The 23,268-nt window shown below is 46.6% G+C and overlaps 1 protein-coding gene across 4 annotated transcripts in view; it reads right to left on the reverse strand.

Annotated features, from left to right (window-relative positions):
• LOC139250280 (protein FAM13A-like) overlaps positions 1-23,268 on the reverse strand; it is a 111,595-nt gene that overhangs the window by 85,740 nt on the left and 2,587 nt on the right. For all 4 annotated transcript variants that reach the window (XM_070872790.1, XM_070872781.1, XM_070872794.1 and 1 more), the window contains exon 2: positions 5,373-5,414. In XM_070872790.1, the coding sequence (XP_070728891.1) occupies positions 5,373-5,414 (42 nt within the window). The remainder of the gene's footprint in view (positions 1-5,372; positions 5,415-23,268) is intronic.

A 23,268-nucleotide genomic window follows, 5' to 3' on the forward strand; every position in this document is an offset into this window, starting at 1 on the left:
AGCGTCTTGAAGGAAGAAAGAGAGGTAGAGAGGTGGAGAGGTTTAGGCAGCGAGTTCCACAGCTTAAGGCCCAAGCAACAGAAGGCATGGCCACCGATGGTTGAACGATTATAATCAGGGGTGCTCAAGAGGGCAGAATTAGAGGAGCGCAGACATTTCGTAGGGTTGTGGGGCTGGAGAAGATTACAGAGATACTGAAATCCTATTTCACTCCATCCTGTTCTTGGTTTTACTCCTCAGGAAATGTTTGGACTATCAATCCTGTAACTTTCCCCCAACTGAGGAGACGGCTGCTGTGTACCATGTAATGTGTTTATCTGTAATGACCAAGTAAGTACCGGATTGCGAATAATGAGAGAAAAATGACCCACAGGCACAGAAATGTGAAAGGGTGGGGGTGGGGGGGGGGGGCGGAAAGGCGATCGGAAAAGTACTGTAACTGGCAACAAATGACTGTAATTCGGTCTAACCCACTTGTTCCACCATCAGCCAAAAATTGCTCGGTGGGTTTACACAAAATTTGTGAGCAAACATTTATAGTTTGTGAGCAAACATTTTCGGAGCCAAAAAACAAAAGGGGAATGAAAAATGCAAAGTTTACCAAGGCTTGGCCACACACAAAGTCAACAATTCCTTTGTGTGTCTGTGCCTATCAATCCAAAGGTCCGGGAGACTCTTGTATCAGCTCCAATTCATGAGCAGACGGCACAATTCACGGACTGTATCAAGTGCCCGATGTCCGCTGTCAGCAACAGGCTCGGTTGGGCTTTTGAAATTCAGTGGTCAAGGCCCTGGGTTTTTCACCCGTCTACCAATTAATATTAAACACAAGCGGGGATGATACTGGAATCGCAGAATCTTATAGGACAGAAGGAGACCATTCGGCCCATCGTGCCTGTGAAAAAGCTCTCCAATTAGTCCCACTATATCCATAACCCAGCAAATGTTTTTCCTTTTCAAGTATACATCTTATTCCCTTTTGAAAGTTACTGTTGAATCTGCTTCCACCGCCCTTTCAGCCAGCGCATTCCAGATCGTAACAACTCGCCGTGTAAAGAATACGCTTCATCTTCCCTCCTGGTTCTTTTGATAATTATTTTTAATCTGTGTCCTCTGGTTCCCGAGCCTCCAGTCAGTGGACACAGTTTCTCCCGATTTAATCCATCAAAATCCCTCATAACATTGAACGCCTCTTAAATCTTCCCTTACCTTCTCTTAAAGAAAGAGAGTTGCTTTGCCTGACACACGTAGTGTGTTCACTCAGCTTCCTCACACATGGGGCTCCCCCCACAACCCGCCTCTCTCCACTGATGTTACTGAAGCTCTTTGTTAGCCGTGGCTCAGTGGGTAGCACACTCGCCTGAGTCAGGGGACTGTGGGTTCAAGCTCCAGTCCAGAGACTTGAGCACAAAAATCTAGGCTGACACTCCAGTGCAGTGCTGAGGGAGTGCTGCACTGTCGGAGGTGCTGCCTTTCGGATGAGATGTTAAACCGAGGCCCCGTCTGCTCTCTCAGGCGGACGTAAAAGATCCCATGGCACTATTTCGAAGAAGAGCAGGGGGGGTTATCCCTGGTGTCCTGGCCAATACTTATCCCTCAATCAGCATCACTAAAACAGATTATCTGGTCATTATCACATTGCTTTTTGTGGGAGCTTGCTGTGCGCAAATTGGCTGACTCGTTTCCCACATTACAACAGTGACTACACTCCAAAAGTACTTCACTGGCTGTAAAGTGTTTCGGGTTGTCTGGCGACCATGAAAGGCACTATATAAATGCAAGTCTTTCTTTTTTTCCCCCCCATCCACTGGGCTGTGAACCTCTGCGAAGCAGCCCATCGGTGTTCAGCGATTACAACAGATATTTAGTCCGTGACTATCTGCTCCTGTAGAATATGGCGCATATATGAAGGGTTAGGTTCAGCATCCTCGCAACGGCCGTGCTCCCGACTCCGGGATTTTTTTTTTGTCTAGCGGTGATCTCCCAACACGCTCCGACAAAGCCCGCCTCAGGGGATGGGCAATGGCCGCAGCAGTCCTAGACCGCCCACTACAGCGTAGCATGGTTGCTTATGTCATGTATGTATGCTAGGGGTTACTGCCTGGAGATCTCAGAGATGCAGTGATCGTGTCTATTTTTAAAAAGGGGAACAAATCCGACTGCGGCAACTACAGGGGAATCTCCCGGCTATCAACCACTGGGAAGGTTGTCGCTAGAGTTCTCCTCAACAGTCTTCTCCCTGTGGCCGAGGAACTCCTCCCGGAGTCGCAGTGCGGATTTCGTCCCCTACGGGGAACAAGGGACATGATCTTTGCAGCACACAGCTGCAGGAAAAAATGTAGGGAGCAGCGCCAGCCATTATTTTTCGATCTTACAAAGGCCTTTGACATTGTCGACCATGAGGGCTTATGGAGCGTCCTCCTCTGTTTTGGATGCCCCCGAAAGTTTGTCAACATCCTTCGCCTGCTCCATGACAACATGCAGGCCGTGATCCTTACCAACGGATCCATTACAGACCCAATCCACGTCCGGACCGGGGTCAAACAGGGCTGCGTCATCGCTCCAACCATCTTCTCAATCTTCCTCGCTGCCATGCTCCACCTCACTATCGACAAGCTCCCCGCTGGAGTGGAACTAAACTCCAAGCCAATTCCAAGATCACCCAAATCTCTGTCGTTGAACTGCAGTACGCGGACGACGCCTGCGTCTGCGCACATACAGAGGCTGAGCTCCAGGATATAGTTAATGTATTTACTGAGGCATATGAAAACATGGGCCATACGCTTAACATCCATAAGACAAAACTCCTCCACCAGCCTGTCCTCGCCGCACAGCACTGCCCCCCAGTCATCAAGATTCATGACGTGGCCCTCGACAACGTGGACCACTTCCCATCCTCGGGAGCCTCGTCAACAAAGGTAGACATTGATGCGGAGATTCAACATCACCTCCAGTACTTCTGAGGAAAAGAGTGTTCGAAGACCAGGCCCTCAAAACTACCACCAAGCTCATGGTCTACAGGATTGTAGCAATACCCGTCCTCCTGTATGGATCAGAGGCATGGACGATGTACAGAAGACATATCAAGTCACTGGAGATATATCACCAACGATGTCTCCGCAAGATCCTGCAAATCCCCTGGGAGGACAGGCACACCAACATCAGTGTCCTCGCCCAGGCTAACATCCCCAGCATTGAAGCACTAACCACACTCGATCAGCTTCGCTGGGCAGGCCACTTAGTTTGCATGCCAGACACGAGACTTCCTAAGCAATTGCTCTATGCGGAGCTCCTTCACGGCAAACGAGCCAAAGGTAGACATCCTCAAAGTCTCCCTCGTGAAGTACGACATCACCACTGACACCTGGGAGACCCTGGCCGAAGTTCACCCTAGGTGGAGAAAGTACATCCGGGACGGTGTTGAGCTCTTCGAATCTCAACGCTGCGAGTGTGAAGAGGCCAGGCGCAGACAGCGGAAGGAGCGTGCGGCAAATCAGTGCCACCCCCCCTTCCCCCGACGAATATATGTCCCAGCCATGACAGAGTCTGTGGTTCTCGTGTTGGACAGTTCAGCCACCAAAGAACTCATTTTAGGAGTGGAAGCAAGTCTTCCTCGATTCCGAGGGACTGCCTATGATGATGATGATGATGACTAGCCACCAGGTGGCGCCACTGTCGGAGGTCATTGGGCTGTACGCACGTGTGTGTGGCCCAGGTATAAAAGGCAAGCCATCATGTAATGTAATCACTTTGGGCCCTAATAAAGCAGAGCCAGGTTTGCAATATTCAGTCTATCGAGTTATTACATATATAACAGCTTACCTCTGCATTTCCGCCCCCCCCCCACCAAATTGAAAGAAACCTCGCCTTAGCCAGTGCGATAGACTGCACGAGGGAAAGGTTCCTTATTGCTTTCTTCCAGTGATTAGTTAGCTCCAGTAGTGATAAAGAGTGATGACCTAGTTTCTGTGTAACGTTCAATGGAAGTTCCACATGTACACTGATGACACGCAGCTTTACCTCACCGCCACCTTTCTCCGCCCCCTCCACTGCCTCTGATTTGCCACACTGTTTGTCCGACATCAAGTTCTGGAAGAGCAGACCTTTAGTGGGAAGACTGAAGTCACTGACTTCGGTCTCCGCCATAAACTCCGTTCCCGAGACACTGGCTCTATCCACCTCCCTGATCACTGTCTGAGGCTGAACCACACTGTTTGCAACCACGGCATCCTATTTAACCACATATCCTTTCCATCACCAAGACTGCCTACTATCACCTCCATAATATCGCCCATCTCTGCCCCTGTCTCAGCCCACTGGTTGCTCAAACCCTCACTCATGCCTTTGTTACCTCCAGACTCGACTATTCCAATGCGTTCCTGGCCAGCCTCCCACCTTGCACCTTCCATGAACTTCAGCTCATTCAAAACTCTGCTGCCCGTACCCTAACTCGCACCAAGACCCATTCACCAATCACCTCTGTCCTTGCTGACCGATATTGGTTACTGGTGCGGCAACACCACGAATTTAATATTGTCATTCTTCTGTTGTAATCCCTCAATGGCCTCGTCCCTCCTTAGCTCTATAACTTCCTCCACAGCTACAACCCTCAGATCTCTGCAATTCCTCCAATTCTGGACTCTCGTGCATCCCCGATTTGAAGCACTCCACCACTGGCAGCCGTGCTTTCAGTTGCCTAGGCTGTAATCTCTGGAATTCCCTCCCGAAATCTCTCCACCTCTGTCCTCCTTTAAGACATATCACCATGACCAAGTTTTTGGTCACCTGTCCCAATTTATCTCTCTGTGACTCGGTATCAAATTCTTGTTTGATAACGCTCCTGTGAAGCGCCTTGGGACATTTTACGGTGTTAGAAGGCGCTGTATAAATGCAAGTTGTTGTTGTTACTGATATATTCAACCGCTCTGAGGTATCAGTAATCTCCCTGCTGGTCGATGGAGTTCTATGGGAGCTTGAAAGCCTTTGGTCCGTTTCTGACGTAACGGAGTTGCTGACTGTGATATCTTCAGGGAAGCACACAACACACAACCTGCAAGATGGCTGTCAGTCCGGAATCTTCTGACCTACTGGTCAGGTGACCTGCTCTTTATTAAACAACACTAGTGCAGTAACACAGGTATCCACAGTGTGGAGAGAGAGACATTACACTGATAACCATTAGATAAATGTAATTAGATGTTCACCTTCTCAGCAATCCTCCATTTCAACAATCTGTTAACCAATCAGGACTCTGAGGCTCCATTTAGCTGGCAGAGGTCTTGCTTTGGCTGATTCCAAAACTACCTCTTAATGTTTTAAAAAGTGATCCCCGATCAGTGAAACTGCGACAAAAAAGATCATAGAAAGCTTACCTTAAATAAAAGGGGGACATTGGCCGATCATCTTCTTGAGAGCTGAAAGACAAGAGAAAGTTGCTTCAGTCCACCTGTGCTATAAAATATGCAGAAGCTTCGAACCTCACTCTATTTTTGCTGTAAATTAAATCCCGCCATTGCCTTCGGTCCCCGCCGCAAACTCTGTTCCCTAACCACCGACTCCATCCCTCTCCCTGGCCACTGTCTGTGGCTGAACCAGACTGTTCGCCACCTTGGTGTCATATTTGACCCCGAGAGGAGCTTCCGACCACATAGCCACAGCATTGCTAAGACCGCCCATTTCCACCTCTGTAACATCGCCCGTCTCCGCCCCTGCCTCAGCTCATCTGCTGCTGAAAGCCACATCCATGCCTTTGTTATCGCCGCCATGCTGCACCTCACAATCAACAAGCTCCCCACTGGAGTGGAACTAAACTACAGAACCAGTGGGAAGCTGTTTAACCTCCAGGCCAGGTTCAAGATCACCTCAACCTCTGCCGTTGAGCTGCAGTACGCGGACGGACGCGCCTGCGTCTGAGCACATTCTCTGGCTGAACTCCAGGATATAGTCGATGTACTCACTGAGGCATATGAAAGCATAGGCCTTACGCTTAACATAAGACAAAGATCCTCCACCAGCCTGTCACCGCCGCTCAGCACTGCCCTCCAATCATCAAGATCCCCGGTGCAGCCCTGGACAACGTGGACCATTTCCCATATCTCGGGAGCCTCTTATCAAAAAAGGCAGGCACTGATGCGGAGATTCAACATCACCTCCAGTACTTCTGAGGAAAAGAGTGCTTGAAGACCAGGCCCTCAAATCTGCCACCAAGCTCATGGTTTACAGGGCTGTAGTAATACCGGCCCTCCTGTATGGATCTTAGGCATGGACGATGTATAGAAGGCACCTCAAGTCGCTGGAGCTATATCACCAACGATGTCTCCGCAAGACACTGCAAATCCCCTGGGAGGACAGGCGCACCAACATCAGTGTCTTCGTCCAGGCTAACATCCCCAGTATTGAAGCACTGACCACACTCAAACAGCTTCGCTGGGCAGGTCACAGTTCGCATGCCAGATACGAGACTCCCTAAGCAAATGCTCTATGTGGAGCTCCTTCATGGTAAACGAGCCGAAGGAGGACAGCGGAAACGTTATAAGGACACCCTCAAAGCCTCCCTGGTAAAGTGCGACATCACCACTGACATAGAAACATAGAAACATAGAAACAGAGAAACATAGAAAATAGGTGCAGGAGTAGGCCATTCATCCTTTCTAGCCTGCACCGCCATTCAATGAGTTCATGGCTGAACATGCACTTCAGTACCTCCTTCCTGCTTTCTCGCCATATCCCTTGATCCCCCGAGTAGTAAGGACTTCATCGAACTCCCTTTTGAATATATTTAGTGAATTGGCCTCAACTACTTTCTGTGGTAGAGAATTCCACAGGTTCACCACTCTCTGGGTGAAGAAGTTTCTCCTCATCTCGGTCCTAAATGGCTTACCCCTTATCCTTAGACTGTGACCCCTGGTTCTGGACTTCCCCAACATTGGGAACATTCTTCCTGCATCTAACCTGTCTAAACCCGTCAGAATTTTAAACGTTTCTATGAGGTCCCCTCTCATTCTTCTGAACTCCAGTGAATACAAGCCCAGTTGATCCAGTCTTTCTTGATAGGTCAGTCCCACCATCCCGGGAATCAGTCTGGTGAATCTTCGCTGCACTCCCTCAATAGCAAGAATGTCCTTCCTCAAGTTAGGAGACCAAAACTGTACACAATACTCCAGGTGTGGCCTCACCAATGCCCTGTACAACTGTAGCAACACCTCCCTGCCCCAGTACTCAAATCCCCTTGCTATGAAGGCCAACATGCCATTTGCTTTCTTAACCGCCTGCTGTACCTGCATGCCAACCTTCAATGACTGGTGTACCATGACACCCAGGTCTCGTTGCACCTCCCCTTTTCCTAATCTGTCACCATTCAGATAATAGTCTGTCTCTCTGTTTTTACCACCAAAGTGGATAACCTCACATTTATTCACATTATACTTCATCTGCCATGCATTTGCCCACTCACCTAACCTATCCAAGTCACTCTGCAGCCTCATAGCATCCTCCTCGCAGCTCACACTGCCACCCAACTTAGTGTCATCCGCAAATTTGGAGATACTACATTTAATCCCCTCGTCTAAATCATTAATGTACAATGTAAACAGCTCGGGCCCCAGCACAGAACCTTGCGGTACCCCAGTAGTCACTGCCTGCCATTCTGAAAAGTACCCATTTACTCCTACTCTTTGCTTCCTGTCTGACAACCAGTTCTCAATCCACGTCAGCACACTACCCCCAATTCCATGTGCTTTAACTTTGCACATTAATCTCTTGTGTGGGACCTTGTCGAAAGCCTTCTGAAAGTCCAAATATACCACATCAACTGGTTCTCCCTTGTCCACTTTACTGGAAACATCCTCAAAAAATTCCAGAAGGTTTGTCAAGCATGATTTCCCTTTCACAAATCCATGCTGACTTGGACCTATCATGTCACCATTTTCCAAATGCACTGCTATGACATCCTTAATAATTGATTCCATCATTTTACCCACGACTGAGGTCAGGCTGACCGGTCTATAATTCTCTGTTTTCTCTCTCCCTCTTTTTTTAAAAAGTGGGGTTACATTGGCTACCCTCCACTCGATAGGAACTGATCCAGAGTCAATGGAATGTTGGAAAATGACTGTCAATGCATCCACTATTTCCAAGGCCACCTCCTTAAGTACTCTGGGATGCAGTCCATCAGGCCCTGGGGATTTATCGGCCTTCAATCCCATCAATTTCCCCAACACAATTTCCCGACTAATAAAGATTTCCCTCAGTTCCTCCTCCTTACTAGACCCTCTGACCCCTTTTATATCCGGAAGGTTGTTGGTGACCTCCTCAGTGAATACCGAACCAAAGTACTTGTTCAATTGGTCTGCCATTTCTTTGTTCCCAGTTATGACTTCCCCTGATTCTGACTGCAGGGGACCTACGTTTGTCTTTACTAACCTTTTTCTCTTTACATACCTATAGAAACTTTTGCAATCCGCCTTAATGTTCCCTGCAAGCTTCTTCTCGTACTCCATTTTCTCTGCCCTTATCAAACCCTTTGTCCTCCTCTGCTGAGTTCTAAATTTCTCCCAGTCCCCGGGTTCGCTGCTATTTCTGGCCAATTTGTATGCCACTTCCTTGGCTTTAATACTATCCCTGATTTCCCTAGATAGCCACGGTTGAGCCACCTTCCCTTTTTTATTTTTACGCCAGACAGGAATGTACAATTGTTGTAGTTCATCCATGCGGTCTCTAAATAGCTGCCATTGCCCATCCACAGTCAACCCCTTAAGTATCATTCGATAATCTATCCTAGCCAATTCCCGCCTCATACCTTCAAAGTTACCCTTCTTTAAGTTCTGGACCATGGTCTCTGAATTAACTGTTTCATTCTCCATCCTAATGCAGAATTCCACCATATTATGGTCACTCTTCCCCAAGGGGCCTCGCACAATGAGATTGCTAATTAATCCTCTCTCATTACACAACACCCAGTCTAAGATGGCCTCCCCCTCTAGTTGGTTCCTCGACATATTGGTCTGGAAAACCATCCCTTATGCACTCCAGGAAATCCTCCTCCACCGTATTGCTTCCAGTTTGGCTCGCCCAATCTATGTGCATATTAAAGTCATCCATTATAACTGCTGCACCTTTATTGCATGCACCCCTAATTTCCTGTTTGATACCCTCCCCAACATCACTACTACTGTTTGGAGGTCTGTACACAACTCCCACTAACGTTTTTTGCCCTTTGGTGTTCTGCAGCTCTACCCATATAGATTCCACATCATCCAAGCTAATGTCCTTCCTAACTATTGCATTAATCTCCTCTTTAACCAGCAATGCTACCCCACCTCCTTTTCCTTTTATTCTATCCTTCCTGAATGTTGAATACCCCTGGATATTGAGTTCCCAGCCCTGATCATCCTGGAGCCACGTCTCCGTAATCCCAATCACATCATGTTTGCTAACATCTATTTGCACAGTTAATTCATCCACCTTATTGCGGATACTCCTTGCATTAAGACACAAAGCCTTCAGGCTTGTTTTTTTAACACCCTTTGTCCTTTTAGAATTTTGCTGTACAGTGGCCCTTTTTGTTCTTTGCCTTGGGTTTCTCTGCCCTCCACTTTTCCTCATCTCCTTTCTGTCTTTTGCTTTTGCGTCTCCCTCTGTCTCCTTGCATTGGTTCCCATCTCCCTGCCATATTAGTTTAACTCCTCCCCAACAGCACAACCTCACTGGGAGACCCTGGCCAAAGACCACCCGAGGTGGGGAAAGTACATCCGGGAGGGCGTCGAGTCCCAACGCAATGAGCATGAAGAGGCCAAGCGCAGGCAGTGGAAGGAGCACACGGCAAACCAGCCCCAACGACCCCTTCCCTCGACGAATGTCTGTCCCACCTGTAACAGGGTCTGTGGCTCTCATATCGGACTGTTCAGCCATCAAAGAACTCACTTTGGGAGTGGAAGCAAGTCTTCCTCGATTCCGAGGGACTACCTATGATTAACATCGCCCGTCTCCGTCCCTGCCACAGCTCATCTGCTGCTGAAACCCACATCCATGCATTTGTTATCTCTAGACTTGACTATTCCAACACACTCCTGACTGGCCTCCCATATTCCACCCTCGGTAAACCTGCGGTCATCCAACACTCTGCTGCCCATGTCCTAACTCGCACCCAATCCATTCACCCATCACCCCTGTGCTCGCTGACCGAGATTAGCTCCCGGTTAAGCAACGCCTCGATTTCAAAATTCTCATTCTTGTTTACAAATCCCTCCATGCCCCTCCCTATCTCTGTAATATCCTCCAGCCCTACAACCCCCAGAGATACCTGCACTCCTCTAATTCTGGCCTCTTGAACATAACCGATTTTAATCACTGCACCATCGGCGGCCATGCCTTCAGCTGCCTAGGCCCTAAGCTCGGTAATTCTCTCCCTAAACCTCTCCGCCTATCTACCTCTCTCTCCTCCTCTAAGACGCTCCTTAAAATCTACCTCCTTGACCAAGCCCTAAGATCACGTGTGGCTCGGTTTCGAATGTTGCTCGATTACGCTCCTGTGAAGCGCCTTGGGACGTTTTACTATGTTAAAGTCGCTGTATAACTAAAAGCCATTGTTGCTCCCGGCAACTAACGTGGATAGAAAGCACCAACTTGCCGTCCATTTTATACCGGGCTACAAAGACTTTGCAGCAGAACCGAAAGACCACAGGATACACGCTATCTTCCATAGAAGTTACAGCACAGAAACAGGCCTTTCGGCCCAACTGGTCCATGCTTCACAGGAGCCTCCTCCACCCCTCTTCATCTAACTCGACAGGAGTATTATTCCTTTCTCCCTCATATACTTATCGAGCTTCCCCTTAAATGCGTCTAATCGCTCAACCATTGGTGGCCGTGCCTTCTGTTGCCTCGGCCCCAAGCTCTGGAACTCCCTGCCTAACCTTCTCCAGCCTCTAACTCTCTTCCCTCCTTCAAGACACTCCTTAAAACCTACCTCTTTGACCAAGCTTTTGGTCATCTGCCCTAATTTCTATGTATTCAGCCCAGTGTCAAATTTTTAAATCTCATAATACTCCTGTGATGTGCCTTGGGACGGTTCACTATGTTAATGAGATGTTTTCTAGACCAATATGTCGAGGAACCGACTAGAGGGCTGGCCATCCTAGACTGGGTGATGTGTATCACCTGGAATACTGTGTTCAGTTTTGGTCTCCTACTCTGAGGAAGGACGTTCTTGCTATTGAAGGAGTGCAGCGAAGGTTCACCAGACTGATTCCCGGGATGGTAGGACTGACATATGAGGAGAGACTGGATCAACTGGGCCTGCATTCAGTGGAGTTTAGAAGGATGAGAGGGGATCTCATAGAAACATATAAAATTCTGACGGGACTGGACAGGTTAGATGCAGGAAGATTGTTCCCGATGTTGGGGAAGTTCTTCACTCAGAGAGTTGTTAACCTGTGGAATTCCCTGCCGCAGAGAGTTGTTGCCAGTTAATTGGATATATTCAAGAGGGAGTTAGATATGGGCCTTATGGCTAAGGGAATCAAGGGGTATGGAGAGAAAGCAGGAAAGGGGTACTGAGGGAATGATCAGCCATGATCTTGTTTAATGGTGGTGTCGGCTCGAAGGGCCGGGTGGCCTACTCCTGCACCTATATTCTATGTTTCTAATGAGAAAGGACTAATTAGCAATCTTGTTGTGCGAGGCCCCTTGGGGAAGAGTGACCATAATATGATAGAATTTTTATTAAGATGGAGAGTGACACAGTTAATTCAGAGATGAGGGTCTTGAACTTAAGGAAAGGCAACTTCGATGGTATGAGACGTGAATTGGCTAGAATAGACTGGCAAATGATACTAAAGGGTTGATGGTGGATAGGCAATAGCAAACATTTAAAGAACACATGGATGAACTTCAACAATTGTACATCCCTATCTGGAGTAAAAATAAACCGGGAAAGGTGGCTCAACCGTGGCTAAGAAGGGAAATTAAGGATAATGTTAAATCCAAGAAAGAGGCATTGAAATTGGCCAGAAAAAGCAGAAAACCTGAGGACTGGGAGAAATTTAGAATTCAGCAGAGGAGGACGAAGGATTTAATTAGAAGGGGGAAAATAGAATATGAGAGGAAGCTTGCTGGGAACATAAAAACTGACTGCAAAAGCTTCTATAGATATGTGAAGAGAAAAAGATTAGTGAAGACAAACGTAGGTCCCTTGCAGTCAGATTCAGGTGAATTTGTAATGGGGAACAAAGAAATGGCAGACCAGTTGAACAAATACTTTGGTTCTGTCTTCACGAAGGAAGACACAAATAACCTTCTGGAAATACTAGGGGACCGAGGGTCTAGGTGAGAAGGAGGAACTGAAGGAAATCCTTATTAGGCAGAAAATTGTGTTAGGGAAATTGATGGGATTGAAGGCCGATAAATCCATGGGGCCTGATAGTCTGCATCCCAGAGTATTTAAGGAAGTGGCCCTAGAAATAGTGGATGCATTGGTGATCATTTTCCAACAGTCTATCGACTCTGGATCAGTTCCTATGGACTGGAGGGTAGCTAATGTAACACCACTTTTTAAAAAGAAAGAGGGAGAGAGAAAACAGGTAATTATAGACTGGTTAGTCTGACATCAGTAGTGGGGAAAATGTTCGAATCAATTATTAAAGATGAAACAGCAGCGCATTAGGAAAGCAGTGACAGGATCGGTCACTGGATGGATTTATGAAAGGGAAATCATGCTTGACAAATCTTCTGGAATTTTTTGAGGATGTAACTAATAGAGTGAACAAGGGAGAACCAGTGGATGTGGTGCATTAGGACTTTCAAAAGGCTTTTGACAAGGTCCCACACAAGAGATTGGTGTGCAAAACTAAAGCACATGGTATTGGGAGTAATGTACTGACGTGGATAGAGAACTGGTTGGCAGACAGGAAGCAGAGAGTCGGGATAAACGGGTCCTTTTCAGAATGGCAGCAAGTGACTAGTGGGGTACTGCAAGGTTCAGTGCTGGGGCCCCAGCTATTTACAATATTCATTAATGATTTAGATGAAGGAATTGAGTGTAATATCTCCAAGTTTGCAGATGACACTAAGCTGGGTGGCGGTGTGAGCTGTGAGGAGGACGCTAAGAGGCTGCGGGGTGACTTGGACAGGTTAGGTGAGTGGGCAAATGCATGGCAGATGCAGTATAATGTGGATAAATGTGAGGTTATCCACTTTGGGGGCAAAAATGCGAAGACAGAATATTATCTGAATGGTGGCAGATTAGAAAAAGGGGAGGTGCAACAAGATCTGGGTGTCATGGTACATCAGTCATTGAAAGTTGGCATGCAGGTACAGCAGGCGGTGAAGAAGGTTAATGGTATGTTGGCCTTCATAGCCAGGGGATTTGAGTATAGGAGCAGGGAGGTCTTACTGCAGTTGTACAGGGCCTTGGTGAGGCCTCACCTGGAATATTGTGTTCAGTTTTGGTCTCCTAATCTGAGGAAGGACGTTCTTGCTATTGATGGTTCACCAGACTGATTCCCGGGATGGCAGGACTGACATATGAGGAGAGACTGGATCGACTGGGCCTGTATTCACTGGAGTTTAGAAGGATGAGAGGGGATCTCATAGAAACATATAAAATTCTGACGGGACTAGACAGGTTAGATGCAGGAAGAATGTTCCCGATGTTGGGGAAGACCAGAACCAGAGGACACAGTCTAATGATAAGAGGTAAGCCATTTAGGACTGAGATGAGGAGAAACTTCTTCGCTCAGATAATTGTGAACCTGTGGAATTCTCTACCACAAAAAGTTCTTGAGCTAGTTCGTTAGATATATTCAAAAGGGAGTTAGATGTGGCCCTTACGGTTAAAGGGATCAAGGGGTATGGAGAGAAAGCAGGAATGGGTACTGAAGTTGCATGATCAGCCATGATCATATTAAATGGTGGTGCAGGCTCGAAGGGCCGAATGGCCTACTCCTGCACCTATTTTTTTAAATGTTTCTATTGCCTGGGCCCCAAGATCAGAGCTCCCTGTCCCTCTACCTCTCTTTCCTACTTTAAGACGCTCCTTAAAACCTACCTCTTTGATCAAGCTCTTGGTCACCTGCCCTAATTTCTACGTATGCGGCTCGGTGTCAAATTTTTTAATCTCATAATACTCCTGTGAAGCGCCTTGGGACATTTCACTATGTTAATGAGATAGGAAGAGATCGGCATAAATTAAACCGACAGAAAAATTACCAAACAGCTCGATGTCCCTTTTGTTAACCAGCACCTTGGTTATAATTGTCACAATTTAGGTGTAACTTGTTTCTGCTCTCAGCAGAAAACCATGAAACATCAATCGAATATTGACCAAAGGCCTTCGACACAGTTGCTGAAGAATAAAAACAAGATGCAAAACTCCTGTTTCAGTTAGTTTGATGAATTCCCTGGTGTGGCTTGCTACGGTGTTTGCCAGTTTAGCAGTAACTAATTGTAATGCAGAAAACTGGCAAATGGAATTCAATCCGGACATGTCCACAGATCCCCAAAGGTAGCAGGACAGGTAGATAAGGCGGTTAAGAAGGGATACGAGATACTTCCATTATTAGCCGAAGTATGGAATATAAGAGCAGGGAGGTTATGCTTGAACTGTATAAAACACGAGTTAGGCCACAGCTAGAATACTACGTGCAGTCTGGTCACCACATTACAGGTATGATGTGACTGCAGTGGAGAGGATACAGAGGAGATTTACGAGGATGTTGCCTGGATTGGAGAATTTTAGCTATGAGGAAAGATTGGATAGCCTGGGGTTGTTTTCTTTGGAACAGAGAAGGCTGAGGCGAGATTTAATTGAGGTGTATAAAATTATGAGGGGCCTAGATAGAGTGGATAGGAAGCAGTAGCAAGACATTTGGAAAAGCATAATTCAGGCAGAGTCAGCATGGATTTATGAAAGGGAAGTCATGTTTGACAAATTTGCTGGAATTCTTTGAGGATGTAACGAACAGGGTGGATAAAGGGGAACCAGTGGATGTGGTGTATTTGGATTTCCAGAAGGCATTTGACAAGATGCCACATAAAAGGTTACTGCACAAGATAAAAGTTCACGGGGTTGGGGGTAATATATTAGCATGGATAGAGGATTGGTTAACTAACAGAAAGCAGAGAATCGGGATAAATGGTTCATTCTCCGGTTGGCAATCAGTAACTAGTGGGGTGCTGCAGGGATCAGTGCTGGGACCCCAACTATTTACAATCTATATTAACGACTTGGAAGAAGGGACTGAGTGTAATGTAGCCTAATTTGCTGACGATACAAAGATGGGAGGAAAAGCAATGTGTGAGGAGGACACAGAAAATCTGCAAAAGGGCATAGACAGGCTAAGTGAGTGGGCAAAAATTTGGCAGATGGAGTATAATGTTAGAAAGTGTGAGGTCATGCACCTCGGCAGAAAAAAAATCAAAGAGCAAGTTATTATTTAAATGGAGAAAGATTGCAAAGTGCTGCAGTACAGCAGGACCTGGGTTACTTGCGCATAAAACACAAAAGATTATTATGCAGGTACAGCAAGTGATCAGGAAGGTCAATGGAATCTTGGCCTTTATTGCAAAAGGGATGGAGTATAAAAGCAGGGAAGTGTTGCTACAGTTATTCTGAGTATTGGTGAGGCTACACCTGGAATACTGCGTGCAGTTTTGATTTCCATATTTACGAAAGGATATGCTTGCTTTGGAGGCAGTTCAGTGAAGGTTCACTCGGTTGATTCCGGAGATGAGGGGATTGACTTATGAGGAAAGGTTGAGTAGGTTGGGCCTCTACTCATTAGAATTCAGAAGAATGCGAGGTGATCTTATCGAAACGTATAAGATTATGAGGGGGCTTGACAGGGTGGATGCAGAGAGGATGTTTCCACTGATGGGGGAGACTAGAACTAGAGGGCATGATCTTAGAATAAGGGGCTGCCCATTTAAATCTGAGATGAGGAGAAATTTCTTCAATCTGTGGAATTCTCTGCCTCAGAGAGCTGTGGAAGCTGGGACATTGAATAAATTTAAGACAGAGATAGACAGTTGCTTAACCAATAAGGGATTAAGGGGTTAGGGTCAGCGGGCAGGGAAGTGGACCTGACTCCATGATCAGACCAGCCATGATCGTATTACATGGTGGAGCAGGCTCGAGGGGCCATATGGCCTACTCCTGCTCCTATTTCTTACGTTCTTATGACCTATTTCCCTTAGCAGAGAGGTCAATAAGCAGGGTGCATAGATTTAAAATAATTGGTAGGAGGTTTAGAGGGGAGTTGAGGTGGGGGTCTGGAACTCACTGCCTGAAAGGGCGGTAGAGGCAGAAACCCTTACCACATTTAAAAAGTACTTGGATGTGCACTTGAAGTGCCGTAACCTACAGGGCTACGGACCAAGAGCTGGAAAGTAGGATTAGGCTGGATAGCTCTTTGTCAGCCGGCGCGAACACAATGGGCTGAAATGGCCTCCTTCCGTACTGTAAATTTCTATGATTCTATGAAGCCCAGCGGTGATTATTGCATTGTTAACAGGAGGAGACCAAACAGTTAGTTGCAGGACAGGTGCAACCCATTCTCAGCTTATGACTTAATCTCCCAACAGTTATTGGGAATGTGCAATGCAGACAGGAAGGTCTAATTTAGGCACCGCCAAGCACTGGAATGTCATGGCAGTGGTCGGAAAAACAACTTCAGTGTTACCTGACTCTTTCGGGAGTTGAGAATCCGTCCAATAACAACAACAACAACAACTCGCACTTATTTTCGTGCCGTTCGGGTGTTGAGAAGTTCCAAGGCCTTTCCCAGATAGACGTACGGAAAACCGGCATCAGTCCAGGCAGAGGAAAGATTTATGGAGTGGGAGATCAAAGAGATGAGGTTTTAAGAGAGAGGTGGAGAGGCAGAAGATTTATGGAGGGAGTTCCAACGACTACGAACAAGGTGGCTTGGGGCATAACCTCACATTTAGAGCCCGGCTGTCCTGGGGTGATGTCAAGAAGCGTTTCTTCACACAGAGGGTACTGGAAATCTGGAACTCTCTCCCCTGAAAAGCTGTTGAGGCTGGGGGTCAATTGAAAAATTCAGAACTGAAATTGATAGATTTGTGTTACATAAGGGATATGGAGCATGGACGGGTCAATGGAATTGAGGTAAAGATCAACCACAATCTAATTGAATGGCGGAACAGGTTTGAGGGCTGAATGGCCTCCTCCTGTTCCTATGATAAAGAAAAAAAGAAAGACTTGCATTTATATAGCGCCTTTCACAACCACTGGATGTCCCAAAGCGCTTTACAGCCAATGAAATACTTTTTGGAGTGTAGTCACTGTTGTAATGTGGGAAATGCGGCAGCAAATTTGCACACAGCAAGCTCCCACAAACAGCAATGTAATAATGACCAGATAAACTGTTTTTGTTATGTTGAATGAGGGACCAAGTCCCCCTCACCCATCACCCCTGTGCTCGCTGACCTATATTTGCTCCCGGTTAAGCAATGCCTCCATTTCAAAATTCTCATCCTTATTTTCAAATCCCTCCATGGTCTCACCCACCCCTTCTTATCTCTGTAATCTCCTCCAGCCCCACAACTCCCCGAGATGTCTGCAATCCTCTAATTCTGCCCTCTTGAGCATCCCTGATTATAATCGCTCAGCCATTGGTGGCCGTGCCTTCAGTTGCCTCGGCCCCAAGCTCCAGAACTCCCTGCCTAAACCTCTCCGCCTCGCTTTTCTCCTTCAAGGCACTCCTTAAAACTTACCTCTTTGACCAAACTTTTAGTCATAAGAACATAAGAACATAAGAATTAGGAACAGGTGTAGGCCATCTCGTCCCTCGAGCCTGCTCCGCCATTCAACAAGATCATGGCTGATCTGGCCGTGGACTCAGCTCCACTTACCCGCCCGCTCCCCGTAACCCTTAATTCCCTTACTGGTTAAAATTCTATCTATCTGTGACTTGAATACATTCAATGAGCCAGCCTCAACTGCTTCCTTGGGCAGAGAATTCCACAGATTCACAACCCTCTGGGAGAAGAAATTCCTTCTCAACTCGGTTTTAAATTGGCTCCCCTGTATTTTGAGGCTGTGCCCCCTGGTTCTAGTCTCCCCGACCAGTGGAAACAACCTCTCTGCCTCTATCTTGTCTATCCCTTTCATTATTTTAAATGTTTCTATAAGATCACCCCTCATCTGCCCTAATTTCTCCTTATGAGGCTCGGTGCCAAATGCTTTGTCGTATAATATTCCTGTGAAGTGTCTTGGGACGTTTTGCTCTGTTAAAGGCTCTATAGAAATACAAGTTGTTGTTGTTGTTGTTGAAGAAATGGATGGGTTTTAAAATGCAGTCGAGGATTTTGAATTTAATGCCATGGGGAAATGGGGTGGACCACTAGGACTTAGTGTGGGGTCAAATACAAGTGGCAGAGTTTACGGTAAGTTGGAAGTAAGTTGGAAGTATACGGAGGCTAAGAATAGGAGGCAGGCAAAATAGCATTAGAATGGTGGTCTTGAGATGAGAACGGTAAGTACAAGAGGTTGGGCACGTAGCAACTCACCAAAGCTCTGCTTGGCTAGCTCCCGACTGCTCAATACCACCGGATAACAAGAACTCCAGATGCTATTTACTACATTTGAGTATCATTTTACTCTTGCACTAATAATAATAAAAGTAGATAAAACTAGTCCCAAATAGATCATTTGTAATGTCTATTAATAAAATCAGCTTAATCCCGTGGTTTATAGTTACCATTCCATATTACGGTTAAGTGTCAAGTTAAACCATAATTCATTGCATGATTTGCTGGCTCAAGCTTGTTATTGTGAGAATCCAAGAGGCCAGAAAGCCACCGACATGGCAGGCAGTGAACGCATGCATCCCAGCTTCAGGAACATGAGACTGGAAGCACACTGATTGACTTTCACAGATTACAGGGGTTTTGACTGAATCACAGCTTCATGGCCTCCCCTTCCATTTCTCCCTTAATAAGTCATTTATCTCAGTACTGTTTGTGAGATCTTGCTGTCAGCCAGTAGCTCCGTGGGTAGAACCCTTGTGGCTGGGTCAGAAGTTTGTGGGTTCAAGTCCCACTTCAGAGAGCCGAGCACAAAAATCGAGGCTGACACTCCAGTGTGGTGCTTAGCGAGTGCTGCACTGTCGGAGGTGCTGTCTTTCGGATGAGACGTTAAACCGAGGCCCCGTCTGCTCTCTCAGGTGGACGCAAATGATCCCGTGGCACTATTTCGAAGAAAAGCAGGGCTGTTATCCCTGGTTTCCTGGCCAATATTTATCCCTCAATCAACATAACAAAAAAACAGATTATCTGGACATTATCATATTGCTATTTGTGGGAGCTCACTGAGCCCAAATAGGCTGCCATGTTTCCCACATTGCAACAGTGACAACACTCCAAAAATACTTCATTGACTATAAAGCACTTTGGGATGCCCTGATGTCATGAAAGGTACTCTATAAATGTTAGTTCTTTCTTCAGTTTTACCTCTATGTGCTCAGTGCTTCTACAAATGATTATCCAAGTTAATAGGGGGAGGGTAACTCAATCAAGACATTCAGATGAGGTCACAAACTCTGAGTGATTCCTGAATGCCACAACAACAACAACCACTTGCATTTATATAGCGCCTTTAATGTAGCAAAATGTCCCAAGGCGCTTAACAAGGGCGATATCAACAAAAACATTTTTGACATCGTGCCGCAGAGGAAATGTCAGGACAGGTGAAAGACGTCGGTTTTATGGAGCATCTTAAAGGAGGGGCGAGAGGTGGAGGGGTATAGGGAGGGAATGCCAGAGCTCGGGGCCCAGGCAGATGAAAGCAGGGCCGCCAATGGTGGAGCGATTAAAATCAGGGATGTGTGAGAGGCCAGAATTGGAGGAGCGCAGAGATCTCGAAGGCTTGTAAAGCTGGAACTCAAGATTAAATTACAGCCTTGTAACTTTGCCCCTCAGTTTTGCGTTACATAACGGGGCTCCAGGCAAACATGGGTATACATGACAGGGGAAAACTTTACATTTCTTAAGTTATGTACTTTTATGCAGGAGCAGGGGATGGTGCTACTTTCTGTAAGACAGTATCTGCCACTCATGTGCCCCTGATTGTCATTGGTTTTAATTTCTAGCACTGACCAGGAAACATATCTTTGCAACATTCCTCCACTTGAGGGCTGGTAATGTGGCAAGTATCAAAAGTTCATTTCAATGCCGCAGCGTTACTGAGAGTGGATCTCGAGCCCACATTTAGTGACTATCGGGAAAGACCAGCATTAAATGATATGTTTTTCATCTTTTTCTTACTCTCTCAGTCGGTTCCGGTGTCAGAAACAAAAACACTAACTACTTCAAAAAAAATTATAAAAATAGTTTCAACCCAGCGCCAAAAGAATGAAGGCAGAGGTTGGGAGATTATATTTTCTTTAAATGGAGTGGGTAGAGAACATGGAGTCCCCGACCAGGCAACAACCATGGGCGCAGAAGCCAAAACTGCCTTTTTAAAAAGGTGAATATTTGACAATAAAAATGTTAAATGGGAATGAGGCAAGAGCAAGGGAATCGGAGCAGGAGCCAGCTTGGTGGGTCAAATGGCCTCCCCGTTCTGTAAATTGGCCAATATTTATCCCTCTATCAACATAACAAAAACAAATTATCTGGTCATTATCACACTGCTGTTTGTGGGAGCTTGTGGTGCGCAAATGGACTGCCGCGTTTCCCACATTACAACGGTGACGACACTCCAAAAGTACTTCATTGGCTGTAAAGCACTTTGAGACGTCCGGTGGTCGTGAAAGGTGCTGTGAAAGGCGCTATATAAATGCTGTTGCTCTCCTGTTCCAGCACTTGCTGCTTCCTGGAGTGGTACGCCGCCACACTGCTCCTTCCACTCCCCGGCCTGCTCCGATGGTGCTCGCAGGCCGGGGGCCGCTCACTAATGTGGCCTTTCGCGATTGTGGATTGTGGAGGGACGTGATCGGGGCCCAGGAGAGGGGAGAGTTTGGGGCCCAGGAGAGGCGAGGGCCCAGGGGCAGCACGGGCCCAGCCCACACTGCGATATGTGAGTGCACTAGGTCCGTGCAGCAGAGCTGGTCTCCAGTCGTCTTGGTTAATCCTTGCCACTGGACCAAGACCTAGCTCTGTCAAGCCCGTGTGGTGGCTGGTGTGCAACGGTCACCACACGTTAAAAAAAATCCACACACAGGCATCTTCCACCCTTCAGCATGTAGTTCGGGACCTGGAATTTTAGGTCCTTCATTGAAACACCTGTGAACTTTTTGATGTGGAAGCAAGTCATCCTCGATTTGAGGGACTGCCCATGATGATGATAAATGCAAGTCTTTCTTTCTTAAATTCTATGACTCTATGAACCTTTTGGGTTTCTACTTAGTCCCAAGTTTGGATTTAAGGGTATGGACAAGGCCATCTGGAAAAGGCCGAAAGTCACTCCCTGCTGCGTGTAAAGTATCTGGGAGTATTGAAGGACGCTCCCCACATTGTGATTATATAATACCAATTAGAATTAAGTATAACATTACAATTAGAAAAGCTATTTACAATATAGATTTGCTGGTGTTTGTGCTCCACACAAGCCTCCTCCTTCTTTACTTCATCTAAACTGGTCGGCCTATCCTTCTATTCCTTTCTCCCTCATGTGTTTATCTAGCTTCCTCTTAATTGCATCTATACTACTTGCCTCAAATACTCCCTGAGGTAACAAGTTCCACATACCAACCACTCTCTGGGGAAAGAAGCTTCTCCTGAATTTCTGATTGGATTTATTAGTGACTATTTTATATTTATGCCCCTTTAGTTTTGGCCTCCCCCACACGTGGAAACATCCTCTCTACGTCTAACCTATCGGACACCTTCACAATTTTAAAGACCTCTATTAGGTCACCCCTCAGCCACATTAAACTTGCAAGTCTCTTTCCTTTAACATACTGTTAATGTAAACACAAATATAACCCCTTAACATGCTGGAGTAGGAATTTATTCCATTGAGCTTTCTTAAAGCCCATGTCCCTTCAGTCTCGATTGTTTATGGGATCAAATCTGCATTCAATACAAATATAAAACATATGATAGATGAACAAAATTATGTATTAGCAAATCGGTTTCAAATTTGATCCCTAAACTTCAGTTGCACTCCCCGTCAGTGCCAACTCACAAAGTGCCACGGACCCGTGAGATCTTATTTTCTATAACTATTGCTTCAAATGAATATATCTAGACGCTGAGGGGGTTACCTGCCTCCTGATAGTGCACCTTAACTTTGACGGAAAACTCTGGGAAATCCCGGAGAAACAGCAGGCGAAAAGTGTCTACACCGTTCACTCTGGGGTTTCTGCGGATCGTACGGCAGAGGGTTGAGAGGACGACCCCTGTGGATATTCTACCCCTAGGTGTCTCACGGTTTGTCGAGGATACTGTGAGAAAACAGTGACCCTTTCAGAGGTCAACGCTCACTCAAGTTTATTCTGCTCCTGGTAGTTACATGTCAATGGGTGCAAGGTAAGTAAGGTGTGCAGACGTTTAAAGAGAAAGGAGAGAGAGAGCGAGAAAGGAGGGAGAGAGCGAGAAAGGAGGGAGAGAGCGAGAAAGGAGGGAGAGAGCGAGAAAGGAGGGAGAGAGAGAGAGAGAGAGAAAGGAGGGAGAGAGAGAGAGAGAAAGGAGGGAGAGAGAGAGAGAGAAAGGAGGGAGAGAGAGAGAGAGAGAGAAAGGAGGGAGAGAGAGAGAGAGAGAGAGAGAGAGAGAAAGGAGGGAGAGAGAGAGAGAGAGAGAGAGAGAAAGGAGGGAGAGAGAGAGAGAGAGAAAGGAGGGAGAAAGAGAGAGAGAAAGGAGGGAGAAAGAGAGAGAGAAAGGAGGGAGAGAGAGAGAGAGAAAGGAGGGAGAGAGAGAGAGAGAGAAAGGAGGGAGAGAGAGAGAGAGAAAGGAGGGGGAGAGAGAGAGAGAAAGGAGGGAGAGAGAGAGCGAGAGAAAGGAGGGAGAGAGAGAGAGAGAAAGGAGGGAGAGAGAGAGAGAGAAAGGAGGAGAGAGAGAGAGAGAAGGAGGGAGAGAGAGAGAAAGGAGGGAGAGAGAGAGAGAGAAGGAGGGAGAGAGAGAGAGAGAGAGAAAGGAGGGAGAGAGAGAGAGAGAAAGGAGGGAGAGAGAGAGAGAGAAAGGAGGGAGAGAGAGAGAGAGAGAGAAAGGAGGGAGAGAGAGAGAGAGAGAGAAAGGAGGGAGAGAGAGAGAGAGAGAGAAAGGAGGGAGAAAGAGAGAGAGAAAGGAGGGAGAGAGAGAGAGAGAGAG

Source organism: Pristiophorus japonicus, chromosome 2 (assembly GCF_044704955.1).
Source record: "Pristiophorus japonicus isolate sPriJap1 chromosome 2, sPriJap1.hap1, whole genome shotgun sequence".
Taxonomy (NCBI): Eukaryota; Metazoa; Chordata; class Chondrichthyes; family Pristiophoridae; genus Pristiophorus; species Pristiophorus japonicus.